Raw genomic sequence first — 21,201 nt, forward strand, 5'->3', positions numbered from 1 at the left:
TACCTAAAATAAAATCTGCTTTCTCTTGCACAAGGGCTCTTCAAGCCCATGTAATGTTTCTAAATCTTAATGGTAACATCTGTAACGCCTTTTTTAACCGAAGAACAAAATTTAAAAAAACCCTGACAGACAGACTACAGTGAAGAAACACGATGATTACATTTTAGCTCTGTCAAGGTTGGATTACGAAACATGGGTAAGACGTGCTAAATATGGAAAGTATTTTTATAAAAGATGAAGGGACGGTCAAAGACTGAGCTCCTTCAGGATGCTGACAAGCCTTTTCCTGCCGTGAGCCGCGGTGATTTTGATCGCACGCGTTTGTCGTTTGGGAGAGCGGTACTGGTGATGGAGACAAAAGCTGGGCAAATTCAGTCCTCCAAACATTTTTCCTTCCTTGAAGACTTCCAGATGATTTGTTCTGTAACTGCCATCTTCCTGCAATGACAAGTAGTTTACACCGTCTGTAATATATTTCTAAAAATGTTCTGTAGACGCTGAAGACCACGGTATGTTCTTGATACGTATATGCCATACTTGGGAGTTGCATTTGTAACTGGTATGGGTCCTTGCTCTGTATTTGCACAGGTTGTTTTTCCCTTTTCCGGCTTTTTTTTCCACAGCCGTCGAACAAGGGGGAGAAAATCACTGAACTCTCCAAATTTAGGATGCAATTTTAGGAAGGGCAGCTTTACTGTTCATAATAAAGATGCACGGAAAATGAAGCGGATGAAAAGCCCTGTCGTTATTTCTAACACATACGTAGGAATGGGCATGGGTGCTGTTGAGGGGCTCTAGCTACTAAGAAGGAAAGGAAGGAAAAGAAAAAAGTTGAATAACAGGAATTAGGAAAATGCCGTGGGCTGGCTTCCCAGGATGTTGCGCAGCACTTGTGCTGAACTGGGCAAGGGCAGGCTGGGGCTTCTTAAAGCCAAATTAACCTCCGTGTGGATCGTTAACTGTAGCTTTTTCCATAGTGAATTGAAGTCTTAGAAATGCTTCATTATCCCTTGTTTCGTTCAGCATCCGCTGCTGTTGGATTCTGACTGGATATTAACATCCCTTTTAAAAAAAAAAGAAAAGTGTTCTTGATAAATGTTTTGTTTCGATGACACGGATATTTTTCAGGATGAAAAGACCTATTTTTTATTTCGTATCTATTTTGACATGAATTTTCCTTTGGACAAAGGTTTATTTATGACTGGCTGCATTTTGCAGGTTTATATCTAGGTACATAAATCCACAGACATTCAACAAAGGGGATTGATGTTGACATTACAGTGAAGGATGTAGACAATTTTTACTTGTGATATTTATTTTTAAAGTACATTGTTATTATGCTTTCACAGGAAATGTTTAGTAATAGAGATTAAACTTAATCTTGGTATTGAAAAGCATTTAATATATTCCGTTATTTGACATTATCCTGCATTTTTCTTGCAGTTTTCCTTTTTTCAAGTAGTAGGGCCTTCGTGTGCTTCTGAAAATCTTGAAGCATTTCAGTCTCTTTCGAAGCATGTATACCTGCATGTCAGTGCTATTTGCAGACAGAAGTAATATTTCCAACAAGTACCTCTCTTGGAGGAAGTTGTGCGTATCTGTACGTATGTGCGTACGTTTATGTTATAACAAATATTGTAGCGTGAATTTTGAGTTCATGATAAAGTACCGTACGCTTCTAATAGAAAGCTCTCTTCTCTATTCCTTTCAGTGTATTTCATGTCCAACGTGATTTATTCAGAAAGGAATGCAGAAGTAAAATTTGAAAATTGCCTAGAAATTCTGTATTTGCTGGTTTGAATACCCATGCCTTGGGAACTGCAGTCTGTGTACCAAGAAGGAGCATCCTTCTGAATGACTGTCTGGTGAAATTGTAGGGGAATGAACACACTGCTGCTCTGACGTTAGCTTTTTAGTAGTGCAGCTCAAACTATAAATTTTTTCATGCCTGGAAATACAGTTAAAACTAGATTTTTTTTTTTTTAGAGCCAAAATCACTAAACAACGTGGGTGGAGGTACTCTGCTGAAGAAGGTTGTAATACACTCAAGTCAATATATTATGTTTCACACACTTACTGCTTAAAAAAAAAAAAAATTGCCTTGATCAACACTGAAATTTCACTCAAAGTTTAGGAAATAATAGATTAAGGTTGTCTGTGGAGTTTTAATTCAGCATCTTTGTTTCAAAGGCAAAAACACAATCTTTAATTAAGTAATCATGCATTGTTTTGTGTTCTGAATGTAGTATTATTCACTGCTTTGGTTTTTTTACATCGTCTTTATTCCCTGTGTGGCCTCAGGGCACACTGAACACATGCCATCTAAACTCTGTCCGGAAGACAAAAAATATTCATTTCCTTAATTACTGATTTTTTTAGATCCCTTGGTACTCATAACAGTTCCTCAGTGGTTCACAAATACTCAACAAAGAAAATACAAAGTATTTACGGATTTGGATTTGAAAAAAATTAGTTACTACCCGTTATGAACAGTTATGGAAGTTATCTACAGATACAAATGCATTATCTTTCAAATTTTCTTTCCTTACCGGGTTTTAGAAGTCTAGAAATGACCTCATTGTTATGCAAGAGACAGTCTTTGCATCCAAGATTATGTTTGGGAGCACATCTTAGCAGTGAGACCCATGTCTGGTTTGAATTTTTGGTCATTTCTGTAAGGTCCTTAGCAATAGCTTTACTGTAGAGTCTTGATAGGTCCAACTGATTTTCTTTATTTCCTCCAAAAGATGTTTCCAGTTTGTTAAAATTTCAGAGGTTTTGTGTCAATAGGGTAATTAAACTAACTAGTGATTAGGGAGGGGCACGTGGAGGCTTTCCGTGACCGTTAGTGGGACACTGCTAGGATCACCGTGGAGGGAGGAGGACGTGATCAGGAAGGACGCCTGACCAAAGAGAAGGTCGGTGCGTGAGGAAAACAATGAAACTCGTTCCTGTGGAACAAGAATGACAGAGAGACCTTTAGGACAGGGCTTTGAAGAAAGACGGGGGGAAAGGAAACAAAGACCTACGACAAAACTAGTGTTACCTGCCTACAGCACGATAATGTGTCCTCCTAGCAGCTTGTTTCTTGTTGACTGCTTCAATATGGAAACTCAGTTTTATGAAGTTAGGTCAAAGTCATGATATTATTTCGAAGGTTCAAAGGAGAATGCAATGAACGATTCATTTTAACCATGTCAGGGCACTGAAAAGCCGAACCCGCACCGAGCGGGGTTGCTGGAAGGACGGGGTGCGGGTGATGTGCAATGAGGTGAGGACTCTCGGTGACGGAAGCACTGTTCAAGACTCGTGTTTGGCTTAAGTCTTAGCCCAGAGAGGGCTGTTAGCAATGCATATACCCTGTGATCTTCTGCATATGGAATGAGTCTGTTAACTCCTAACGTGGACCCAGATTCTTTCCTGTCAGAGTGAGTACAGAGACGCACGGCAATTCTCTTTAGAAGTGTAGCAATGACCCAAATGCGTAAGGATACATATGTACACACACACCCAGCGTGTTTGAGCAAAACCATACCAAATAAAAACTGCTCAAAGGATAAGGATTTGGACCTTAGGTTTCATGGCAGTGATGTCTTTTTAATTTTCTTGTTGTTGTTTCATTGTTCAGAGTCTGTCTTTGGGTTTTTGGGTGGGAGTTTTGCTCAGGCTGCTTTCTCCAGCAATTTCCTCCGATTCTCACCCACAGAGTTTTGTCCTAATGCAAGACAAATGTCTTCTCTCAGCAGCTATGAAACACTTACCCTATTGAATTAAGAGCAAGTGGATGACATGGAAATATTGTGGACCCTATTGCCCATTCAATATTCTTATAAAATATTAACGGGACAAACACAGGGAACGTTGAAAGGAATTACACTCATGCCTTGAGACACCTAACGCAGATTCAGGGATATTTAGCTCAGAATAAACCTTATAATTAGTCTGAGCTTTGCAAACGTATTCTGTTTATCCTGGACTGCGTACATTTCCACCCATAGCTTTAAGCCTTCCCGAATTTAGTTTGCCGCTTGCCACTCTCTCAGTTAGAGAAAAATACAGCAGATTTGCAAGGGGGGGGCACATCTGTAGTAGATCGCAGTCTGGTTATTGAGTTTATACTTTAATACGACGTGGAGTTAGGAAGATGATGTTGCTATGTAGTGCTCCTCATCCTTGCCTGACTCTATCCTTTAAGTGGAATTACGAGGATGTTATTTGGCGTGCCAGACAAAAGGGGAATGAAATTATCTGTACCGAGATACAGTGGAAGGATTTTACTGCTTTCTGTTCCTTTTACTTCTCTAGCGATAGGAGCATCAATTTCCCAGCATTCGTTGGAAGGTGGCCACGAGCTGCCTAACAATTTATGCCTTCAGTTGAAAAATCTATTTCCCGCTCTCTGCAAATTAAACTCTCGGCTTACTTTTGTAAATATTTACTTTTGTCTCACCACATCAAATTCCTTGCTTCCATGTTTTTTCTAGTCTCTTTGTCTTTTCAATTCCATTTTAACAGGAAATCCTGTTTGTTAATGCAAAGCCTCCATTAATTGTTCTAAGTTGCTCCTGAATTTGCTTATATAGTTTTGCCACTGGTGACGGTGTGGTTTTCTACTTTTATTAATAAGAAAACTTCTTTAGGAGACAGAATTTGGAATGTCTTTATAGTACATGAATTATAGATCTCTGTTCATATGTAAGCAGTGGCAGATAAAAGAATGCTCTTTAAAATTAATGAGAAGCTTTTGTCGTGAACTGAGGTTATCTTGAAGTACTTCATTTATTATGATCAAGTTTAGAACTGTAGAATTAAACGAACAGTCTTTAATGCTTGCTGCTTAACAAGAAGATGGGATAGAAATAATTTGTTTACCCTGGTTGCATTAAAATAATTTGTGATGCTTTGGCATTTGCCCTGAAATAGCAGGCAGCTGCAGCGCACAACCTGTTTCCAAGGGGACACAAACTTACATTTTTGAGAAGGCACTAGACAAGAAAAGTCAAAAAAAGTCTGATCACCAACCAGCAAAGTCAGAACGTGGCGATACCAGCCTCACATGGGCCTTTTGCTACCTGGGAGAAGGCCTTTTCATTCCCTGATCCTTTAAACACTCTTTGGTGAGTAAGTCCGTCAGTGATGCCCATGCAAACCATTTTATTTGCATACATGACCTTTGTGGAGACTGCACACCCTAAGTCTCTTGGTTTCACGTCATCTCCACAAGCCAGATGGACCTAATGGTAAATATAGCAAAGCTTTATTCAGCAGAAGTTAATGTCACGCTTCTCTTTACAAGATTACGAAGAAGGATATAAAGTACGTTCTTATTTTCTCCTTAGCAATTTGATATCTTAATTGGTTAGCTTCTCTTTCCTGGGATCCCAAATGTCTCCCAGGCATTAGAGTTGTGCTCAAGTAAGCAAGAACTGTGTCCCTCCGTGGAGACAACTGCCCCGGAGAGCCCTTGGAGTTCTCCATGGCTATTCTCTCTCGTTATTTCTGTTTATGTGCCATTACAGCTTGGATAATTCAAATGCAAAATCCCTCAAGGGCCCTTCAGTAGACCTGGGCATTTGGGGACTTAGTGACTTTTCTGCACTTACTCATGCTACGTGGATATCTCCCAGGGCCTGTTCCCGTAAGTGCTTACAGATCATTTCTCCATCGCCCACAGGAAGGCTTGGTCAACTGCCCCTACTGCACTTCCTTGCAACCAGTCCCCCCATACAGGACTAGCAATGATTGGGTTTTGTATGAAACGGCACGGTGCTTTTGTTTTGATGTGACCTCTCGTGTGACCATACGCGAACCGTTATTCAAGCAGATGGGCGATTCAGGCCCTCTGCTTGGAAATGTCTGTGCAGGCATCTTATCCAGTACATGAGTAGAGTTCTCGTGCTGTAGCGCGCTCTCTTTTGCTGCAATCCATTAAAAAAATAGGTCAAAACCAAGAAGTGCTTCTTACATATACAGGAATTAAGGTATGGTTTTAACTTTTAGACGTCAGGTTTCAAAATGAAGGTATTTTTAGAGCTTGCTGTATAAAGGAGGTTTTTTTCTAATATGTTTGTGGTGTTCACACAGGCATCGTAAAATCCTATTGTTTAAGGAGTATTTACATAACATGGTTTCGGTGTTTAGGGCTTATATTTAATTCTTTAAAACTGAGAACAATAGTACATTTGGCACGTATATGAGAGCAGAGAGAAGGAACAGCACGGAGTATTGCTGAATTGTTAGAGAACATTCATCATCAAATTTTTTGATCTGTGGAACTGTTTTTTTCCATTACCAGATAGTATTTTGTGTTTGTGTGCCATTCAGTGTCCTGGTTTCAGCTGGGATAGAGTTTATTTGCAGTATACTTCTGAACTGGGAGAGTGAGGAGAAAAGATTCAGAACGTCTGAATATCCAAGCTTCAAATAAATTATGTTGAGCAGCACTTTAGCCCTCAGGTAATGCTGTACTCGGTGCATATAGAATATTTTTAAACATTCAGATAATTGAAAATTTTTCTCCTTGAGAAGCTCACCAATGATTTGGATTGGGAGAAGTTCAATCCTTATTCCTTTTTTTCTGCCATACAGCTCCGTCTGACCTTCCTCTGCTAATGTGCTCCGTTTGTCTCCCACTCTGATTCTTGGTTTTTCAGCTTCAAAGCTTGTTCATGTTTTTCCCGCCCAAAGTTGTAGCTTTTTTCTCTTTTTTTTTTCTTTTGGTCCAGATTATTTCTTTCCAGAATATCTAAAATGTTGCATCTGAAACACACCTTTGTCACAGTGTGTCTTTCAAACCTTCCCTAGTTTTGTTTTACGTAGAGATCTGACATTTCTGAGCCATGGGACATCTGGCATGTTGTGACCCTGAGCCATCAGTGGGGTAATCTCTGACATAAATCTTCCTGTCTGTATGCCGAGCAAGTGTCACTTCCCGTCTGTCTGAATACACACCTAAACCGCTTCAGATTTTCCTCAGGGTTTATGAAATTGCGTATTTTATTGAACCATTGCCCTGTTAATTACAAAAGATGGCACAAGTGACAGATGTGTTACTCTTCTTGCCTGTAACGGTGCTGATACGCCAGCATACTAATGAAAGAATTTAATTCTGGAGATGCCTTTGCCAGTTTTTACCCTTGCCAGATTCTTTTTTAATGCTACAAAACCCACAAATACAGTGAATTGAGTTGTCTCAAGGGGATTGGTTGTCTGCATCTTTCATCAGATTATGTAGCGTGGAAAAAAAAGAAATTAAAATGTATGGAAGTTATACAGTAGTGTTCCTTCCATCTCTTTTGACGCAGTATGTCACGTAGACCACTACCTAAATGCATATAGGACCAGAAGAGACCACTTTGATCGTGTAGTCTGACCTCCAACATAACACAGACCAAAGATGCAATTAATTCCTTGTTCTGGGCTGAAATTTCTATGGTTGAACTAGAGTGTAGCTTTCAGGAAAACATCCAGTCTTGGTTTAAAGACTTCCACTGCTGCCCCAACCCGTTAGCTACCCTCCCCGTTAGAGCCGCTCTATGCTGTGCGTAGGCATGCCCGTCCTCCCCGACGCGGGGTGACTCCAGGAGCAGCCTGAAGCCGAGGGTTGTCCCCAGGACCACGTCTGTCTGTCTGTCTCATTCCCGTGTCTGGGCTCAGCCTGAGTGCAGGCTCTCTGTAATTCCCTGTTGTCTTTTGGCATAAAACCTGGATGCAGTTTAGGAGGAGTCCCAGTCCAGCTTTTCTGTCTGCCGTTGGTGACTTGCAGAGCTTCAAGGACCAAGTGGAGGGGGACTGCCAGAGCACGAGGACGGTGGTGCAACGCTGATGAGCTGGCTTTGAGTTTGTGTTCAAAGTGCAACCTCCTCCTGCTCCCAATGTGTAGCAGCAGAGATGCACCGGGCTTCCCCTCATGGGAGCCCTGACGGTGTAAACAGGAATTTATTGCGCCTCATGCCTGCTTTCAACCACCCCTGTAAGAGAGAGCTGTGCCCATGCAACCAGTACTTTAGTTTCTGTTTCACTAAAATTTGGTATTTTTTTTTTTCTTCCGATAGCTTGAAGGATCCTCTGTTAACAAACTTTTCTTCATGTGCATATTTTTGCATTGTGGTCAAATCTCCCTTTCTTCTTTTCTCAAATCCATTAAATAATTTTCTTGAACGTTTCATGGAGAGGTGTGTTTTCTGGTTTAATAATTAATATCCTGATTCTTCTCTGAACCTTTGCATTTTGAAACCATCATTGTGAAATCTGCACACAGGATGCCAGTGGCAGGGAGCCATAGAGCAAAACTTTGCTGGGTATTTTTGTTAATACCAAAGACAGTTACTCTTTCAGCAGCTTTATTGCGTGATGGGCAGCTGTTTGTTGGTCTGGTGGTCTTTAGTTGCCGCTCCCAGGGTGAGATCCTTCACACTTGAGGAGCAGCTTGGATTCTTTGCTGCTAAATTCGAGTTTGGCTGCGTTAAATCACAAGTTTATTTTGTGTCTGACTTCTTAAAAGATAAAGAAAAAATTAATAAAAACGTCTTTTCCTCTTTATTTGACACTCCTGTAATGAACGTGCCGTTTGCAAAGTTTAACCATAATATTTCTTTATCGTTGATGTATATCAATGATCTGCACCATCTTATATTTCATCTTTATATCATTGAAAGTATTTCAGTAGCTGTAGCAAATGTTAAATAGCTGTTGGCATTTCGAAGGGCCAAGAATATATTCCCGTTTGGCCATATTGAGAAAACTTATTTCAAGATTCAAAGTTAAAGATTTTTCAAACTGTTCAGATGTCTGATTTTCAGTTCATGTTATGCATGTCATGTTGCTTTTTATCATTTGAGTTTATTAAGCAAAAAATCCCACGTGGAACAAAGTCATATAAATGACGTGTAGAAGCCTGTTACAACAGGGGTACTATCATGCTTTATCTTACTTCTAGTCTCATTGAAAAAAAAAAAAACCCGTTGAGTGTGCTTGACAAGGTCTGTTTTTCTATGCTGGTGACATCCTCCTTTGAATGAGTCTCACGATCGCTGTTCCACTATTGTGCTCAGGGTTAACTGGCATGTCGTTATCTTGGGTCATCCTGTTTATTTTCTTAAAATAAGGTACATTAGTACCTTTGCTTCGCATCATATGAAGCTTTCAGAAAGCTCCAGGTTTTGGCAAATTCTAGCTTTGGATTTACTTTCAATTGCTAATTTTAATTCCCTTATCTTTTTTCCTGATTTTTTAGTTATAAAAGTTTCATTTTATACATTCATTTTTCATATGTGAGAAATATACTTTATAAGCTTTTTCAATCTGCTGTAAATTAGACTTTTTGCAGAACTTGCAGAAGCTTTTTGGGTTTTTTTGTGATTTTTGGCTTGTGATTTTTGGTGGACCAAGAAGAAAGTTGTTAAATGAGTTCCCCTTATTGGCTTTTTTTTGGGGGGGGGAGGGGGTGGATCCACAGGCTTTGTCGAATTGGCTTTTTGAAAACGTTAAGTTCATATATTACTGGCTTGAATTTTATTGTGTGTGCAAATAACACATAATCAAATCACTTGTATTTAAGCAACCATTACTGTTTAGTCTGTAATAATTTTTTTATTGATCGAGGGTTCAGCCTTGTGTTAAATTAAAAACTTCATCTGTATAGAGGGAGTCAGGAAACCAACGCTTTCTTAATTCCTAAAAATCAGAAACACAAGACCTTGAGGTAGCTGTTCAGCCTTGAGTCTTCCTCGTTGGTTGAGCTCATCCCTGGTGTGATTTGATGATCTGTAATGGATGCCAGCTGTTATTTCGTCTTGCTGTTACTCCAGCCTATTATTTTGCTTGCTAAACATTGTCCGTAAGTACTTCTGTGAGTGAGAGCTGGGCTGAGGTGCTAACACACTTCCATTTGCTTTCCCGCCGCAGCTCATGACATGCTAACACACAGTTCCGAACATAATTTGTTATTGTTATAAAATGTCCATAGTGGGTGAGATCAAAGGGCTGTCGAGCTCCATAGTCTGTCTGACAGTCGATGGAGAAGAACGGAAGAAAGAGGAAAAGCACTCTGGTCGAAAACTCTGTATTCTTGTCAACCTGTGCAGGCTGCCCTCCGTGACCACATAGTATATATATTTTTCAGTTTGATCTCGACTTGATTTTTAGTGGGGCAAAAATAGGAGTGTGACTAAGACACGTGAGGGAAATTTGGGAGACGGCCTTAATTTCCACCTCTGCATGAATTGGTACCTTGTTGTGGGGAGGGGAACAACCTTGTAAAACATGGTTGCCTTTTTTTAATTGCATTATTCATGCCTCAAAAATCAAAATAAAACCCAAAACCTTCCAGACACTGAAGATGTGACTGCCGCAAAATCAAGCGTCTCCTTTAGAAGGCAACGTTTGTCGATGATAAAAGATTTTTATGAGCTAAATTTCATGCAAATGGCTTTTGAGGATTGTAACTAAATCTGTTCTGATACTTGAAAAATGAAGGCGATATTTATCAAGGTGGTTTTCAGAGGTAGAGATAGGGGCATAATAAGTGAATTACTTGGTGGTGAAGTTTTACACCATTTCAGGAGGCAACGCCACTTCCTTCGAAGCTCCGAATTCGGTAGTTAATCGCAGTATCTGGCTTTAATTTTTCCTGTTTAGTTGTAGTGTTTCCGTGGAGCAATTTGCATTTCCTCTGGGTGCAGTTCTCTCTGTTTTTATTCTTAGTATGAAAAATTCCTGCCTACGTGTCCCTGCCCTCATGCTCCTGTAAGGGATGGTTCTTTGAGAAGGATAACCGATTTATGAAGAAGAGAATTGTGTTGAGGTTTTTTTAACCTGAATATTGGTGTTCTGGGCAGCGGTCCCACAAAGAAGTGTCTCGGCACGGGTGAGAAGGTGATGAGCTGTGGCAGGAAAGCAAAACTTTGCAAGGGGAAGCCCCGGTGCCAAAGACAACGTATAATAGAGCTTACCCCCTCGCTGCTGCTTTGGAAATAGAAATCAGCCACCAAGGGCTTGCTTATGCCATAAACAAGCCCTCTAGTTTAGTTACGTTACACTTAATTAAAAAAAAAAAAAAAAGGAAAATATTTAAGGAAGCAAAAGTAGGATATAAAGAAATAGTCTTCCGTCCTTTTCCTTTCTCCTTCTTTTTCCCAGTTCTCTACATTTCTGTCACAGAAAATAAATTTGCTCTTTGCTATTCCAATTCCAGGCAGAATACCGATGTATGTGCATTTTCCTCTTCACATGTATTGAATAAATGCACTTTTCAAAATCCTGATCCCACTTCTTTGTTTATGTTTAAATTTCCTTTATGGCCAAAATGCTTTATGTATTTTGGAGAGGAACCTACTAGTTGGAAATCCTTTTTATTTCAAATTCTTCCTCTTTGTGAAATTACCTGTATCTTCTGAAGCAGACAGACACCAGATTTAACCTGTTCTTGCTGCACACGCACCCCCCATAAGCATCACCAGGTTGGTTTTAACTGATTATTCTGTCTCCGCAGCACTAGATGGTGCTGATGACAGTATCTCTGAAATCTGTGCCTTCAAAAATACTAATGATTCGAAAAGTAGTGCTGCTGTTTCAGACCAAGGACCAGTTTGCAAATCCAAATTTTGATTTGACCAAAAATTTCAGTCTGTGAATACAATAGCAGATTATGGGAGGGGAAGAAGGTGGGAAGCCTACTAATATAGCTTATTTCCGTGTTGCTTCTTCCCTTTTTAACAGGGCATGTTCTAGTGGTTTTAACTAATAGCTGTGAAATAGTGAGAGGTCGGTATTTGGTCCCAGGAGTGACACGTCTTGTTGAGGCTCTGTTGGATAGCACAAAGGAAAAAATAAGATTGCAGTTTTCACGACGTCAGATATATTGTGTTATCCTGAAAACACCAAATGTTCTCAACCCTCGTAACCACCACGGAGGTCTTGTAATCTCATCCGACGTTCTTGCCGTATCAGTCCAGTTGCGATTATCACCACCTCAGCAATAGTGTCGTGGTGGGACCGGGAGTCGGGCAGCCACGGTACCGACCCTGGTTTTGGCCGTGCCGTCTCGAGCCCGTTCCTCGTGCTGGCAGACTCTGGCTGAACCTTGAGGATGGTACAACCCACCCAGGGGCTCTCATGCGGGTTAATTACATGCCTTAACTGCGGCGAAGGTTGTCCTTAAAAGGAAGCTGTTAATCTGTTCTAAGAAATATCTGACTGAAGAGGTGTTTGGGAAATGGTGGAATTTATTGAGTTGGCTCTCGAGAGGTAAGATTTGGGCTTGAGAAGCGTAACTAATTCCTTGTGGTGGTGGTAAGTGTTGGAAAAGCCTTTTCCTGAGGCTCTTGACTAGCCACAAGGCGATAAGCACTGATACTCTGAGGAATCTGCTCCTACCGTCTGTCAAGGATACAATATCAATGATCTATTTTAAGTAAAAAAATTAAGAGGACTTCTTCAAATGCATCATTTCTTGAGGTAGAAAAGCTTTCCAAGCACATGCCTCCGAGCACTGAAGCTGTCCTCCAGTTCCAAGAAATAGAGACTATCTAGAATATAACACTGAGGTAGTATTTTAGCACTTAAAACCCATTTAGTAATTAAAAAGTTAATATTTTCTAAATGATCTGGTGAACAAGAAGTCTGCCACTGCTCCTTGTCCCAAGTGTCACCAACTCCAAGAGCAACATGCTCAGGCATTAGTGAACTTTGTTAGTGCTTATTTGTCAAGGCAGCCTTTTTACCCTCTAAGGATCAACACAGTCATCCTAGGAAAGCCTGGTAGGAGTCCTGTATTGCTCCAAACAGAAGCCAGAAGAATGTGTTTAAATAGAGAAATCCTTAAAACGTAGGACCTGTACCAATACGGGGAGGAGGGAAAGCGGGTTATCTGTGAATTGAAAGCCATGTTGGAAGCGTCCAGCGGCTTTACAGAAGTATCTGACTCCTTGAAGCTGCTGAGCACTAGCTGGTGGCCGTTGTCCGCTGCTTCTGCTTACTCCTCATCCCTCCTTCCACCTTTGCACCCAAGTTACATTCTCCTTATGTATCAGACTGCACCATCCTCTGAGTGTAATTGCCACGCTTTTTTCCAAAATGCATGTAAAAAATGTTTATTTCTCTGTATGTATATGGACCTCTGATTTCACAGATCATTTATAAAGCTAAGGTAATGCTTTATTCCTTGACTTAAGCTAAAATAAATTTGAAAACAACATATACCAGTAAAATGCAAAAACTCGGCCTCCAAATACCCAAAGCTTCTGTCATATACTTGGATTTTTCCTGTACTAAATAAATAGGTTATTGGAATGAATAATATACAAGATGCTTAAGGATGTATTGCAATATATTGCATCAGGTGCTGCACTTAAAAATTGCCTTTTGGTGAACACATACTGGTTATGAACTAAAATTGCATGTATATCATTCCTTCTGTTACAGTTTGACTTTTATGAACATACGATGTTCTTCACATCGTTTATTGTACAGACTATTTCTAATTCAAATTCTGTTGCTTAGCCAGATGTTAAACTAATAAATAAATAAATTCTGTAATGATTGAGTATTGCATTCTAAAAATCTCTTTATTCGTGTTTGTGTATATAATAAAACATCTCTTCTGGCTGGATAGTCTTAACTATTTCAGGACATTATTGTGAAGTTATTTTAATATCTTTTTCCTTTTTTTTTTCCCCCCCTCCAGTTTATTTTCTTTGTTGTCTAAAAAACACAACAAAGTGCTGGAGCAAGCCACGCAGTCCTTAAGAGGTTCCCTCGGTTCAAATGACTCTCCGCTTCCTGATTATGTGAGTATCGAACTGAATGTTTTAGTAGGTGCTTCAAAATAGAAGTGGTACATCCCTAAATCTGCAAAGATTTATCAAAATGTGTGACAGCTAAGCCACCACCAACACCAAAATACAGGAACCTGTATGAATGATGTCATGTCTGAGACGTCTTTAAAAAAAAAAAAATAATTACACTTACAAATGGCAAAACAAAACCGCGGCTATTCATAGCGAAGAGACTTACTGTACCCTGTCAACTTGCAATTCTCAAGCCATTTGTATTTCAGGATATTTAAATCATACAGTTAAAAACATTATTCTTAAGAACAGGGCTTTGGCATCCACAGTATGTTAAAATGCCTACAAATGACGGAAACAATTCCCAGTGAGCCTTCGGGGGAGGACTGCAGTCCTGGGGCAAATTGCTACGTTCTGAACGCACGGATCCATACAGTCCTCTTCAGTTTACTGAGCCAATACCCACAAACAGGCAACAATTTTGTAATTTAATTGCACGGCTTGCTGGAAAATCTCTAGTTTCGGTACAAGAAGGAGACATCTTCCAAGGACTTGAATAATATCTTTGTGCTACTGAAGTGTCTTTGGTTTGTACTCATTTGAACTCTCACTGCAATACTGTGTAAAAAAAAGTTGATTTATCAGTTGCTCTGGATTTTTGAGGATGAAAATGTAACAACTGTTTTATTTTCAGTGTTAATACGCGTTCCAGGACATGCCTGTCTGAGACTTTACTATCACATTACTCTAACATTAAGTATAAAAGTACCTAAAAAGATAATTTGATATAATAGTTTAATGACTTAAATTTAATTTAACTAACCAGGTTTCTTAACCTGCATCTTTTAGTTATTATTCCTGACACGTACCATCCAGACTAGAGGCATTTCGTTATTCAGAGACACGCGGGGATATAGGGCAAATGAATCACTTGCAGGTTTTTCCTGTGTATTCCTGCTGCCTTACCATGCCCTAATTCATGTGGAGCTCCTTACGACACCTGTGGTTTTAGGACTTTCGATTTCTGTCCCACAAGTTGCGATCTGACCTTTAATTTTTAGAAGTCGAAACATTTCAGCAAGAACCTCCTCAAGTTAGTTTGTGGTTAAAGACCAGGAGATCCCACTTCTGTTTGCCTGGTAAGGTGATACACGGGCCAAATAAAGCTCTTTCATCTGCATGGTCACGAACAACTGAAAGTCCCCGAGACTTCAGACACCTTGGAGAGGATTTGATGGCCCTTTCCCACGGGTTCGCTTCTCGAGCAACAGGGGCTCGTGGTGGAGGGGCTTCCACGGTTGTGAGGACTGCAGTATTTTGGATGCATTGAGCATTTCTGGGTGTTGTGATTGATAAGGCTCTTGGGGCCGTATTTCTCAGAGGTGATTAACCCCGGTGTCATGCCAGGTTCCAGCTTAAGCAATTCCACAGCTCCGTGTTCAAATTCCTCCCGTGGTCTCGTGGCTCTTTATTGAGCTGTCCTGGAGACCTACGGTGCTTCAGTTGGCTTTCAGGGCAAAGGGAGGCTGCTTTGGTGGAGGTGATGGCTTTTCATACCTCAGATATTTCGTATCATACCATATCATGTCGTATATCATATCATATCATGAGATAGTTCTGCGTAATATGCAGTATCACAGCCAGAGGGGTTGGAGTGAGTGCTTGGGACGGGGTTTATGGGCACAGGGGCTCCATAAGCTGGAATTGCTGCTAAAGGCTGTGTATTTTGAAACTAACCTCTGAGACACTGTGGGGTCTTGGTTAGATAACTGTCAAGCATCTTCAGATGCCTGGAGAATAGGGCTGAAATTTTTAACGCTAACTGATATTCCTAATGCAGGGACTGCAGTTGTATGTGGCCTGTTGTCAGAAGGAGGATATTGATATTTAGTTGAAGATGTCCCTGCCCATGGCAGGGGGGTTGGACTAGATGACCTTTAAAGGTCCCTTCCAACCCAAACCATTCTATGATTTATGAAAAGAGACCCTTGTATTTTCTTCCCTAGACAAACGAATTACCATCCCCACTGTTCAGAGGAAAGAAAACAGCGTGATACACACGTGTTTGTAAAAGGGCACATATAAATAAATATATATATGCACACACACATAGGCATATATTTACATATATGTGGAGATATATATGTATATATTTCAGTGTGTGTATGAATTTGGTGCTTGAAAACTATTTTATAGATTTTGGACTTCTTTTTAACTTACTGGATGCAAACTATGTAGTGCAGCTAAGGAAAGACCCAGGGTGCTCGCTGTACATAGTTATCCCCTTACAGATGGAGACAGCTGAGAAATGCAGTTTATGGAGCAGGGCTGGGGAAGCACCCTGGAGTGCAGCCCAGAGACTTAGATACTTCACTGAATTTCTTCCCTTTTATTGTTGGTATGACGTCGGGAGGGAGGGGAGAAGGAGAGCAGTGGGAAGGATTGCTGTGGGGGAGAGTAAAATCACTGAAGTGCATGGCCTGTATTTTGAAAGAAGAATGCATACTTTTATGCATGGCTTGGGTTTTTTTTCTCCAAATTGCTCGTGTTCCAGCTCAATCTGAGGCATAGGCAGTTGATTAAATAAAAGTTGAGGCCAGATTTCATTTACTTCAGCATATTCTGCTTCTGAAAGCCCATGTTTGTGTTGTCTGTAAGAATAGCAAAGAATCTAGGAACTGCCATAACTTAAGTGTCTGAAGTCCTGAAGCCCGTTCTACCACTGTATCCCAGCGTGGAGCTAAAGAAAGGGGTGATTCTGAGATTGCCTGCTCCGCCCAGGTTTATGTCCAGAGAGGAGGAGGATTGCTTAGTAGGCTATTCTCTTCACAGGTTTCATTCAGATTAGTCAAACGTGTTTTAAAAATGTTTCTCATTATTTTAATTCTTTTTTAATTTGCTTAATTCATTTAATTTATAAACTGACTTTTTTTCTTACAGTGTTGTGTAATCCAAAAGTGAATCTGCATGGTACCTAGGTCAGTCACAAGGGTTAAATCATATATAAAATTACTCTAGGTGTTCCTTATGGTCTTGTCTTGAGCCTTTCTACTCATTTGTGAGTACTAGACTTCGAAAAAACAAATTATGGTAAATGCTGTGTGTTCCTTCTTAGGGCTAGGAAGGATATGGAAGGAAAAAGGCAGCATCGGTGATCTTGAATTCAGCCCTGTCCGTTGTGGACATCGTATGATGGAGAGGTGCTGTGGCACAGTATGCCCGTGCCATAACGCATACACCCAAAGGGAGCAAATGGAGATTAAGAGACGGGTATCTCTTAATTTCCGAGTGCTCAAGCAGTAGTACTGTTTGTACTCTACTTTGTTTTCATTACTGTAAAAACCTAAGTTTTTGACCTAATACACAGTCCCTAGGCTGCTGATTATTGATGGTGGTAAGAATATACTGGGATCCTCCTTTACTATGTTTCTCACGGTCTTTTTGTGAGTATCTGCTGCGGACTACCATCAGGTCTCTGGTGTACCAACAAGCTGCAGGTATTTCGCTGTGAACTAGAATAAGGAACTGACCCGGCTGGCTTTTATATTGTTGTTGTTGAGGTTTTCTGGGCTTTAAAAAAAGAAAAGAGCAAGTTGTTTCATTTATTAATGCTAGACCAGTTTCCTGGTCCTGTCCTGATAAACTGTAGTCAACGTGATCGGTTTCAGGAGCAGGATGGAGAAGCCAGCGGGGAAGAGAGAAGCAGTTCCCGTCATCAAACAGTCGCTTCGGAGACAGGATCCTTGGTTAGACCAATTCTCATCCTACTTCGTTTACTAGTTGTTTAATAAGCTTTATTATTAAGCGTTATTTTCATAGTAGCAATGACCTGTTTCGAAATACCACACTTCAGTCAAGTCATCCTTGTCCGTGAGTATCTCCAGGCTTGAAGAAATGGGAAAAATCCAGTTAGGTTTTTTTATTGCTTTCTTACATTCAATGAAAGCACATTTTCCAAAATTTTTAACAAACAAGAAAACCGGTAATGAAATAATTGAGAATTTTGCTTCTTCCGGTTCAAATCAAGACAAATTACTTAAGTAAACATATCAATGATTTTCTTTGTAATTTCATTACAGCCTAATGTAATTCGTTAAATCATAGATACTTAGCAGCGTAACTGGAGGCACGCTAACTTCCCTGGGAAAGCAGCACATCAGACCTGTTGTTGGAGCTACCATCTACCCAAACGGTTGCTTTTGAAGGATTTCATAGCATTGTGTATGATTTTCGAGCACTTCAATCCTTGTTATACTAGAGCTGGTAACGAGAGATTCTCCTTAACTGTTCCTAGGAAGGAAGGGGATGGAGAAGAAAGTACATTTTGAATTTTGGCAAGCTCATGTCAGAGGTTCAGAAGTCTCTTGCTGACGTAAGAAAAAAAAAAATTGCTTAATGCAAAAACTGAGGAAAATAAAAATCAGCAGGTTTGGCAGGCATCATCACTTGAGCCTGTATTTGGATACGTAGCTTTTGATTTGGTTTCTGAGTTTATTTCAACATCATCTAATGCAACACAGGGACAAGGGATTTTATGTCAGTGGGAGCCCAAACTCTTGTTTACTGGTGGTGGGCGTGAAGGCTTAGCAGTTAAACGAAAACTCCTTGGAGCACATTTTGAGAATCACTCAACACCCAGGGTGGGGGTCACGGGTCTGAGGACCCCACGCTGCTGTCTGCTGGGAGTTCTCCTCTCTGCCATCCATGGGGATTTTACCGACAGCCTTCGGTTGCTTTGATGGAATAATATTAACAGAAAATAGTGTAGGTAAGATGATTACTAGCCACATAGGAAAAATTCTAAAATTCATTTCAGTTTAACTTTTTTTTTTTACCTTCTAAATGTTGGCTATTAAAAAATGCATTGTTCTACCCAGATGAAGCTTAAACGTGTTAGGAAAAGTTCTAAAAATAATCCCACTTAGTGCTGATATCTTCAATTATTTCATATATAGGGCTGTCACTTAACCAGCACTTCGACGGTGAAGGAATTTTGTCAGCGATAGAAACAATGTAGTGTAGTGTTAGACTTTTCATATTTACAGATGTACTCTTGTGAATATAAGAAGAGCCATCCTTTAACCCCCTGTCCAAAATCTGCTGTTTCTGTGTTAAAGGTGTAGAAATGTTGGCGTGTTGGCAATCCAAAGGGAAAAATGCAAAGAATACGAACGCAGTGAGCTACGTGTGTATGTGTATCTGTATAAAGTCTGCATTAGCAAAGCCTGGTGGTACGGGGAGAGTTCCTGATCAGAGCTGACTTTTCCTGGCTCCTTACCAATCCAGTTAAATTTACCTGCTGTGCGGAGCTAGTGTTACATGGAGCCTTGGAATTCTGCGAATGTCAATGAGTTTTTCTCTCGTCTTAATAAGGAGAATTAAACTTTGCATTTGGGTGATGAGATTTCTGTATTTCTTTTTTCTTTTCCTTCTCAGTTTGTGCTCTGTAATGGGCTAAATGAAGTCCAATATTTAGATTCTTCTTTGATTTATCCTTGATTTATATGGTAAATAGAAAGCAGCTGTCTATTTAAGCATCTAATTCTTGAAACTCGTAGGCCCCTCAAGCGTCATCTGGAAATAATGTAGCTTGTAAAACAAAGCTAAGAAGAAAAAGCAATGTTTGTTTTATGTGGGATCAATGACTTCAGTTGGGGTCCTTCTAATTTGGCCATTATGAGGGTTATTAAAAAGCAGTATTACAAAAGTGGTTTCAACAAAAAGAATTTTTTTGGTAACTTGTATCTTGTTATTACTGTTGATTATATTCAAAGCTGCAAGTACTTCATAAATAGTCCTTCATTTTAGTTTCTCCAACAGAGAACCGACCTAATCTCCCTCCTGTACACGGGTGATGTTAAAAGGTTCCCCTATTTCATTTACTCCCTAGGAAGAAATTGTCTTTTATAAGTAAGGACTCCATATTTATCTTAGAAATTTGGGATTGCTAAAGAGTAGGTAAAATAAGGTCTATGAACTGCAATATTAGCTGTCTTTTAAACATAATGAAACAAATCTAAAATCTAGAAATTTTCTGGATTCAGTTACATTACAGTAGATGAAAGATGGTAGTACTATAGATCCAAAAGACTGAAGTCAGCCCTATTTTCAGCATATGCAGTTTAGTCACGGCCTTGCTAAACAACTAGAGCAAAATTCATGTTCTAGAAATCCGTAATATTAACAGCTGTAGACTCAAATCTTTTGTCCATGATATTTGTCTGCCATTGCATTGTCATAGAAATCCTGTTCGGTCCCTTTCACGGCCCTACCAGAGTTCTTCCGTGTAATAGTTCGGTATTTCAGTTAAGGTTATGGCATCTTGTGACACAGACATGTTTCTACGAAGGATGCCGTGCAAATAAGTTAACTGTTTTAGCTTACCCAGCATGTAGCAAACAAGCATTTTGTTCACTATCAATGTGAACAATATTTGAACTGTAAATAAATGTTGTGATGTTTTGGGGCCCTGTAATATGTTCTCTGGTTACACATCTAATATTACATTAGATATGCTGCAGCTCTACCTCATTTTTTTAATTACCTAAAGAACTGGTTTAATGCAGAACTCTGCCACCAGACATAAGTGTTTTCCTATAAATGTGTGCTATCATGAAGAAATAGGAAGTCTTCCCTGCTATCATCTGATGACTTTAGTAATGATGCAGAAATGAAATTAAACCCGCTTCCAAATAAACTGCTCAGCCATAATAGAGTTAGTATGATGCAATTAACGTTGTTTAGCTGGTAGGCTGTAAAAATACTGCTTAGTGGTAACTGCTCCCAACGTACAAAACGGGTACCAGTTGTTTAGCTGTTGCATTGGATACACCATTGGCAGAATGGGAAATTTTTACCAAATTAAATCAAGACTCCTAACTGAGATGGACAAATATTGTCAAATATTTGACAAATACTGGAGGGGCGGGAAGCTAAGGTAGTTTATTTTGTCATGATGTTTCTTCAAAACGCAGAAGCCACCTACTTTTCACCAAAAGCACTGCCTAGATCTCTTCAATACTCTTTTTGTCTATCTTTTCTTCCATTTTTTTATGTCACTAAGTAACTCGGTAAGATTTTTTGATTGCATTACATTGCAATACACTTCATTTTTGTATGTGAATTTTTAGATCCTTTTGTTGCCTACTGTGAGAAACTTAAAATGTGATTATACAAGAAAATTTTTTTAGGATGTTGTTTACTGAAGGTAGTATATGGTAAACCAAGACAATATTTTTGTATGGAATGTGGATTCTAGCAATTGAAGTTGCATTTAATAGGAGAATCGCTTTGTTTTGCACTAAATTACCTTCTTTTTGATTACTCTGAGTTGATGGCTCATGAGCAGAAGTGACATCTGCAATATCAGGTTGTTCTTGGGTATGCCTGTCTCCACTCCAGTATTGAGTGAGAG

General features: G+C 39.7%; 1 protein-coding gene across 5 annotated transcripts in view; it reads left to right on the top strand.

Annotated features, from left to right (window-relative positions):
* Positions 1 to 21,201, top strand: part of LOC143173220 (dymeclin) — a 224,758-nt gene that overhangs the window by 145,233 nt on the left and 58,324 nt on the right. For all 5 annotated transcript variants that reach the window (XM_076363416.1, XM_076363415.1, XM_076363414.1 and 2 more), the window contains one exon: positions 13,685 to 13,787. In XM_076363416.1, the coding sequence (XP_076219531.1) occupies positions 13,685 to 13,787 (103 nt within the window). The remainder of the gene's footprint in view (positions 1 to 13,684; positions 13,788 to 21,201) is intronic.

Source organism: Aptenodytes patagonicus, chromosome Z, assembly GCF_965638725.1.
Source record: "Aptenodytes patagonicus chromosome Z, bAptPat1.pri.cur, whole genome shotgun sequence".
Classification (NCBI taxonomy): Eukaryota; Metazoa; Chordata; class Aves; order Sphenisciformes; family Spheniscidae; genus Aptenodytes; species Aptenodytes patagonicus.